Source organism: Syzygium oleosum, unplaced genomic scaffold, assembly GCF_021117445.2.
Source record: "Syzygium oleosum isolate NSW1041296 unplaced genomic scaffold, Sole_v2.1 Sole_v2.46, whole genome shotgun sequence".
NCBI lineage: Eukaryota > Viridiplantae > Streptophyta > Magnoliopsida > Myrtales > Myrtaceae > Syzygium > Syzygium oleosum.
Window position 1 is genome coordinate 1,092,163 of NW_026607530.1, and position 8,130 is coordinate 1,100,292.

The 8,130-nt window shown below is 44.4% G+C and overlaps 2 protein-coding genes across 3 annotated transcripts; one reads left to right on the forward strand and one right to left on the reverse strand.

The window, feature by feature from the left end:
* Positions 1 to 464: 464 nt before the first annotated feature.
* On the forward strand, positions 465 to 3,439 carry LOC115687412 (sugar carrier protein A). 2 transcript variants are annotated; one of them, XM_056306641.1, is made up of 5 exons: positions 465 to 769; positions 846 to 1,064; positions 1,184 to 1,503; positions 1,817 to 2,443; positions 2,746 to 3,439. In XM_056306641.1, the coding sequence occupies exons 2-5, from the start codon at positions 920 to 922 to the stop codon at positions 3,214 to 3,216; spliced, it is 1,563 nt and encodes a 520-aa protein (XP_056162616.1). In that variant the 5' UTR covers positions 465 to 769; positions 846 to 919; the 3' UTR covers positions 3,217 to 3,439. The 2 variants fall into 2 exon arrangements, with proteins under 2 accessions (XP_056162616.1, XP_056162615.1); XM_056306640.1 differs by having other exon boundaries at positions 865 to 1,064.
* Positions 3,440 to 4,683: 1,244 nt separating this feature from the next.
* On the reverse strand, positions 4,684 to 5,719 carry LOC115687413 (uncharacterized). The gene has a single exon (XM_030612969.2). The coding sequence runs from the start codon at positions 5,683 to 5,685 to the stop codon at positions 5,215 to 5,217; it is 471 nt and encodes a 156-aa protein (XP_030468829.1). The 5' UTR covers positions 5,686 to 5,719; the 3' UTR covers positions 4,684 to 5,214.
* Between the last annotated feature and the right edge of the window lie 2,411 nt (positions 5,720 to 8,130).

The following is an 8,130-nucleotide window of genomic DNA, read 5'->3' on the forward strand; positions in this document are numbered from 1 at the left end:
CCCTCTTGGGAATTACTTGATCATTAGTTTGTGGTCAACGTGCTGGCGCCGCGTGACAAATCAAAAGTCATTCGATAAAATCAAAGAGTAAGAGAATCTATTTCTTCATTGAAAATACCGACCGTAAAAGCATGGTCAATTAGTTCAATAAATCGTGATGTGCTCATGAATTACAAATCTTTGAAAAGCAAATGTCATATGGTCATTTTCATCGTGCTTTCTTGAAATTCTGTCTTCCCGTGCTTCAGTTGCTTTTATGTTACGTGGAAAAAGTGTCAAGTGGGTGCTTGATTTCTTGACTAGAATGGTAGGAGGGAGAGAGAGAGACAAGATCTGAATCAAGACAAAAGATTTTGAGAATCTGCGATTGAAGCATTCATTCGAACCCACGCAGCTCTTTCATCAGAACCCGCCCTCCAAGTGCAAGGTAAATGTGAGCGAGTCAGATTAGGGAGAGAGAGAGAGAGAGAGAGAATGGAAATTGCCTTTCAATGCCGTAATTGATGAAACCCCGCTATTACTGCTTGTCTGGCTTAATCTACTATACCAAGCCAATCAAATATCAAGAAACGATGGACTCCCTGTCAACCACATGATCGATAGAACCAAGTCTATCCCAATATTTCTTTCCTCATATGCGCAGTTCCATGTGTTTGTGGGTGAAGAGGGTGATGAATAGAATACAATAGAGCCAGAGCCCCCATCTTGGCCCTTATCATGGCTTACCTCATGCAGTCTGTTGATCCTTTTTCCTCTCCTGGTTAAGTAGGTGGGAGGTTCTTTCTTGGTGGGTCAACTGGGGCTTGCTTGTTAGCGAATTCCCTGGTGACTGACTATATGTATAGAGTCTGGTTTTGTGCTCAGGCAGCTTGTGGGAGTGAACTCTAAGAGGTGGGAAGAGAAGAAGGTGAGTTGAGAGATGGCGGGAGGGTCTGTCGGTCCGACTGGCGTGGCGAAGGAGAGAGCGGAGCAGTACCAAGGGAGGGTTACCGGTTATGTGGTCGTAACATGCCTCATCGCTGCAGTCGGCGGTTCGATCTTCGGCTATGACATTGGAATTTCAGGTGATTCTCTCAGTTTGTGCAATCGATTCTTTAACGACCCAACTTAGAAATTAAATTTGACCGAATGCAGAGTGTCTTTTCTGCAGAGCTGTGCTATAACTTTTTGCCTTCTTTTGCAGGAGGAGTGACCTCAATGGATGGATTTCTTAGGAAATTCTTCCCTGATGTTTACAGAAACAAGCAGCATGCACATGAAAACAACTACTGCAAGTACAACAACCAAGTCCTTGCCTCATTCACGTCTTCTCTTTACCTTGCTGGGTTGGTCTCCTCTCTGGTCGCCTCTCCCATCACAAGAAACTATGGACGTAGAGCAAGTATTGTTTGTGGCGGAGTCAGCTTTCTTGTTGGAGCAACTTTAAATGCTTCAGCTCAAAATCTTGCAATGCTTCTCTTGGGTCGGATTATGCTTGGCGTTGGCATTGGCTTTGGAAATCAGGTATGCCCTCTTCTCTATTTATCTTGTAGCATAAAAGCAGTAACTTATGAAGCATGTGTCGAGAGGTGATCTACGCGAATCTGTTGAATGAGTATTAATGCTTTGCGACTGAGCACTACAATAATAGGATAGCAGAAAGATAGTATTCTCGGGATGATGTATCAAAAATGAATGTCTTGTAGGATTATTAGGAGTTACAGAAGTGAGGGACATGGTTGCATTGAACCGAATGAGAAGGGAAAGTTTTAGAAATATTATACTCATGTTCAGCCTTACCCAAGTGAAACTCATTCGCCTCTTTTGCTCTCTGAAGGCTGTTCTACTATATTTGTCAGAGATGGCACCTGCCCATCTTCGAGGAGCATTGAACATCATGTTTCAGTTGGCTACAACTCTGGGCATATTCACTGCGAACATGATAAACTATGGAACCGAGAAGCTCAGGCCTTGGGGATGGAGGCTCTCTCTAGGCCTGGCTGCAGCGCCAGCTCTGTTGATGACAGTTGGAGGACTATTCCTACCAGAGACGCCCAACAGCCTAGTTGAACGTGGAAATAACGAGGAAGGAAGACGAATCCTAGAAAAGATTAGAGGAACCAAGAATGTCAATGCAGAGTTTCATGACATTGTCGATGCCAGTGAATTAGCAAAGGCGATCAAGCATCCGTTCCGAAATATTCTTGAGAAAAGAAACAGGCCTCAGTTAGTCATGGCTATTTTCATGCCCACTTTCCAAATCCTCACAGGCATAAATTCAATTCTTTTCTATGCTCCGGTGCTGTTTCAGAGCATGGGGTTCGGAGGAAGCGCTTCCCTTTACTCCTCTGCTTTGACAGGAGCGGTGCTTGCTTCATCCACGTTTATTTCCATTGCAACAGTTGACAAATGGGGTCGAAGACCTCTACTTATTAGCGGAGGAATTCAGATGGTTGTATGCCAGGTAAAAAGAATTTCTTTTCTCTTTTGCACATACTCCACTTAAAGACAAGAAAAGTTCATCTCCAATATGTGTGAAAATCACCCGAATTCCAAACCAAATACCCACCAAAACAAGGTGTATCGATTTGTATGAAGCAGATTACATGATACAGCACATTCGCTTTGTAATTTCACAACAAAAAATTGAAACTATCACAAAAATGATGCTCATCCATATTGCTGTGGAGGCGCTCAGATGCACACAGACGAATACTCTAGCTGTGCTCAACAGGATTAAACATGTTCCTTTTGCCTGTGATACAGTGCGTAGTGGCAGTGATATTGGGAGTCAAGTTCGGCGACAACCAAGAGCTATCAAAGGGCTTCTCAATACTGGTTGTGACCGTGATCTGCTTGTTCGTGCTGGCTTTTGGGTGGTCATGGGGCCCTCTTGGCTGGACCGTCCCGAGTGAGATATTCCCCCTAGAGATCCGATCAGCTGGGCAGAGCATAACCGTGGCCGTGAACCTTCTCTTCACCTTCATAATCGGGCAGTCTTTTCTTTCCCTCCTCTGCACATTCAAGTTCGGGATCTTCCTCTTCTTTGCCGGCTGGGTCACGATCATGACCGTCTTCGTCTACGTGTTCCTACCTGAAACCAAGGGAGTCCCGATAGAAGAGATGATATTCCAGTGGAGAAAGCACTGGTTCTGGAAGAGGATAGTGCCTGCTTACCCGGAACTTGATGAAAGTAATGGCAGAGAAAGCAACTCCATGGAGATGGGTGCGAGGTGATCATATGTTACACTAAACTTGCCTGTGCTTGCTTTTCAAGAGAATCTGTCGCCGACTTAGGATTGTGTGTTACATGAGCTAGTCAGCGACTGCAATCTCAAATAAGAACATTTTATTTTGTTACTTTTTGCTTTTGGTTAGTGTGACTCCGGTTATAATGGAGGAATAGTGTTTGTCAATCACAATGTCACGAATTTAATGGCTGCTTCGGCATAAGTTCAAAGATAGGGCAAGGATTCCAGATGCTGGCTGATTCAGTTGTCTTGCTTGCCAATATATATAATCCCATTTACAGGGCAAAGTAGAAGAAGACAACTTATGGAATATATTCTCCGAAATAGGTGGCCATGGTTGGAGCGGACAGATCTTATAATTCTTTCCCCCTAATACATCTAAACAAGCCAATAATCCTCTGAAGGATGAGGGGATCACACACCCCGTACTATTTTGCCAACTATCTATTGCTGATAAGCAAAATCGACGATGCCATCTCAATCCGACGTAATGAGCACACACCGTCACCCATATTGCATTGAAAACCAATGCGCTTGGGGACCCCAGACACAGAGAAGTAACTACTAAATAGCGAAGGTTATGCAATTTTTTCTTCCCAGCAGACGTGCATTTTTTTCTCGCTACCTAACAGACTAACAACATAAAAGGTGCGTTTTGAATCATGTAGCCGTAGTGGCCAAAATAAGAAATGCAAACAGTTGCGTCCTCGAGTCTCAACTGTCCAATGCGGGCGTGCACTCGAAAATAGTGTTTTTATGGGTGATCATACAATGCCACAAACTTTTCACGAGCAACTTAAGACAACCAAGATGCATCCGGAAAGGACTATAGAGAGAAGCTTAAGTATATTAGGAGCACAAGAGACTTGCCTCGAAGCATATCAAGACTAAATACAGATATTCAGTCGGATCATCAACCCACGGGCATTTTAGTTCCCCTGAGATTATGCATATCAGATGCAAGATCAAATGCATTTGCAGCCAGAGCAGGGTTCAATCAATCAGTGTAGCTCATGCCAACCAAAGTAACCAACATTATCTCCATTCCCCACGACACAAACCCAAGACGTCGCTTGGATCAATATGCCTGGAGGAAGATGGACTGTGAAGCTGCACTCATATACATCTGCTAAACTGAGGCTGCTAGAACTCGGGAATTTCTGCCTAACGGCTTACACTATACCATACCACATCCCGAAATCGAACTAGAAAAAACCCCTAGCAACCAGGATGCAAAGAAGCTGATTTGCTACTGCACAACATAAAGTCTTCACCAGACCCACTGCTTCAAATCACACCTCATCAACATTGTAGGTATAGTTTGTGATACCTACCACACTTCTCTCGGCCGTTCTTTAGTGAAAACTTGAAAGTTGGGATTTCTAGCCAACGATGATCGAATTCCATTTGCACATCGATATGAAACTGGCTCATTAGGCAATCAAACAGCAACATAATAAATCATCATCATAATATTTATCCCAGCATACTGATGTATTACATAGAAGCAACAGATACTTAGTGTATCAGACCAATCTATAAAAACCAGAAACTCTCCCCGACATAGAATCATAAGTTAGCCAATATTTCTTTCTAAAGTGGCATACTAATGCATACTCTGCAGACCAATACTTCGATTTAATGACCACACAGGCTACAATAAATACTGCGTATTGGATCCACGTACACACATCTAAACTAAACATAACTTAACACCCCTAGAAGAAACCCGTTCAGGTTCCCTGATCAACCATCTCGAATTTCCTCGATAAAAAGACTACCAAACTTCCATCTTCAACAACTTCCTTTTTGCTTGCAATCAAAAGCCCCTTCCTCCTGAAAAGATAAAGGAGAGCCCTTTTGATTCTCGAACAAGCAAATCTCCGGCGGAACACATCCATCAGATTCGCGGAATTCACAGGGGCACCACCACATCTGCCGCGACACGCGAAGTCTCCAAAACCACGCGAATTTTCCCTCAAATTCACGACAAGTGGAGCCCCAATAGCCGCCTCAAACTGCACGTCGCCAGGTCGTTCTTGCCCAAGAAGCACGGCACGGGGACGGAACTCGGCGGCGGGGACGAGACGCACATCCCCGGACCCGCGTAGACGCCGGGCAGCTCCCCGACCCGGATCTGCCGCTGCACGGTCTCCGGGTCGGGCCCGATCCGGTCGGTAGACCCCAGCGCGAGGTCGGGATCTCCTTTCTTGATCTTCCCCTTCGCCGCCGCGGCGAGGCTGGGAGATCCGTGGCGGGCCGCGGCGAAGGCGGTCAAGGGCTCGCCGCGCTTCAGGATCTTGACCTGGCCCATCACGAGGCTCTTCGACGCGGGGGCCGCCGCGGGGCGGGCACCGATCGATTCGGGGCTGCGTTTCCGCCGGCGGGGGCGGCCGCGGTCGGGATCGGACAGGCAGCGAGGGTTAGGGTTTCGCCGGAGGATGGCGGTGGCCATGTCTGTGGTGGAGGAGGAGGAGGAGGAGATCTTGTTCGATTCGCTTGGTCAGATTGAAGGGTGTATTTATAGGTTCCATGATTGTGCTGAGCTGGATTTTGGAAACCGCCATTGGAGGAGAGGAAAGGGCCACGAGATGGGCCCAGGCCCTTTTGGGCCCATGGGCTTTGGTTGTTGGGCCTTTTTCTGATTTTGATTAGTGGGCCTACATGAAGGCCCAGTCCAGTTCTCGCGAGGACCGGGTAGGTTCGTAGGTGAAGACCCCGGGAACCCGACTGGGCAAGGCGGGTTCGATCACCGGGTTTTTTTGACTCTCCGGAGTGCCGGTTCAACTCGGGAATCGGTCTGCACGAGTTTTAATCTTATTTGTGATAAAAGAAAAAAAGAGCATATATATATATATATATGCTGTAGCAAAAGAGATTCGATCATGGGTGGCTTAACAAAGTTTTGAAGCGCTTCGACCATTTTTATGGAAAAAATATATTTAACTATCTTCAAAACGAAAACATAACTTGGTTTCAAGTTCTTCTTTTCTTTGTCATACTATTTTTTTTCTAATCAAGTTTTCATACTCTTAATGTTTGTTATCATGTTGTCTAGTTACATAAAATGTCTAATCAAGTCCTGCAATCATCAAATTTGGAAAAATCCAACCGTATGTGGACACCTCATATATATATATATATGCTAGAGCAAAAGAGATTCGATCATGGGTGGCTAGACAAATTTTGAAGCGCTTCGACCATTTTTATGGCAAAAATATATTTAATTATCTTGAAAACGAAAATATAACTTGGTTTCAAGTTCTTCTTTTCTTTGTCATACTATTTTTTTCCTAATCAAGTTTTCGTGCTCTTAAGGTTTGTTATCATGTTGTCTAGGTACATAAAATGTCTAATCAAGTCCCGCTAACATCAAATTTGGAAAAATCCAACTGTATGTTGACACACCAGTGTGACGTGGATTAAAAATTGTTTATGAGGGCAGCCACCCCCGTCGTCGAAAGGTCCATTCAAAGCTTCGCTCCTTGTATTTTTTATTCATGTTTCTTGTTCACCCTTTATTCACTAAGCAATTTTTAATCCATGTCACGGTATGGGGGACTTCCAACAGCCACATTAGTTGAATTTAGCCCAGATTGGTGTCAAAAGAACTTAGTTAGACATGTTATGTAAATAAGAAAACTTTATTAGAAAATTGAAAGCACCTGAATTGAATTAGCAAAGTAGTGAAAGTAAATGGGCAAAAGTTTTTTCTTTCTTTTTTTTTTTCTCTAGAGAGTAGGTTGATTTTAAGCTAACATTTATGTATTTTAACTAGTCCACCTCTTCGGGCGATTTTAAATGAGCATTTCCCGAAATCGGCTTGGGTGCATTCATGCTTTTTTTTTTTGATTTGAAATGCTCCCGATAAAACTAAAACTCAAGACCGCATTGTGTTTGGATAAGAACTTTCGAATCCGATATCAAGGAATGTGTATAAGGATTGCTTGGGGACGGATTCCCGATCCCTTGACGACCAACAAACTAAAGAAAAAGTAAATCACGCCCATGGATCGTAAAACTTTTAAAGTTTCGTTATCACGACAATTTATACAGGAATCATCAAAAAACTAAAAGGAGTCACCAGTCACCCATCACGACGTGGGGATCTATTCCGCGATAAGACCCGAAGAACCGCTCGGGGGTTTCCTACAAATCCTCCGTTTGGACCGTCGGATGAAAGCACGAGCGCGTTCACATATGGATTGAAAATCGCGTGCACGATAATTGATACCGGGGCCTACGACGGTGACGGTAAACGTGGGACCGCGCGAAAGTCCTGCATAATGTTCGTCAGAACTGCCATATGGTTGGCCACCAAGAGGAAGAAGAAGAAGAAGAAGTGGCTGAGTCAGACGGTGGTGGTTCGATGGCATTTGATGCCTCATCTCGTCACTCGTCTTCATAAATGAGGAATATGGAGAAAAAGCGCCTTTGCCGACATATGGTCGGTTCCAGATTCTCCCACCCCCCTTCTGTCTTTTCGCATCCCAAGTATCTTTCCACGTGTGTCCAACCGCTGTAAAAGATATCCATCGACAATTGAAAAAGAAAAGCACGACAAAGGAACGCGGCGGGCAGGACCGAAATCGAGTGGGAGCCACTCCGTGCGGTGGTTCGGGTTCGGTTCGGTGACGGCTCGAGATCGATTCTTCTGATTTCAAATCTAGCTCTCCCTGACTTCGAGTTGAACTTGTAATCGAGTTAATGGGGGTATCTATCTTATATGGTCGAGCTAGAATTTGTTAATATTTAGCTCGATAAGGTCCGGGCTTAACCAAGTTTTCGTCGATTTTTCATATTTTAAAGGATTAATATTATGGAAAACCCTCAACGACACAATTATGGTAAATTTATCCGAAACTAATATTTTGATCGCCAATAACTCCAAACTGGTACA

Bases quoted from the DNA above. Each gene is read 5' to 3' on its own strand.
- LOC115687412 (XM_056306641.1), top strand. From the start codon at position 920: ATGGCGGGAGGGTCTGTCGGTCCGACTGGCGTGGCGAAGGAGAGAGCG. The intron at 1,065-1,183 runs GTGATTCTCTCA...CTTCTTTTGCAG, and splicing joins CTATGACATTGGAATTTCAG to GAGGAGTGACCTCAATGGAT. The intron at 2,444-2,745 runs GTAAAAAGAATT...CCTGTGATACAG, and splicing joins TTCAGATGGTTGTATGCCAG to TGCGTAGTGGCAGTGATATT.
- LOC115687413 (XM_030612969.2), bottom strand. From the start codon at position 5,685: ATGGCCACCGCCATCCTCCGGCGAAACCCTAACCCTCGCTGCCTGTCC.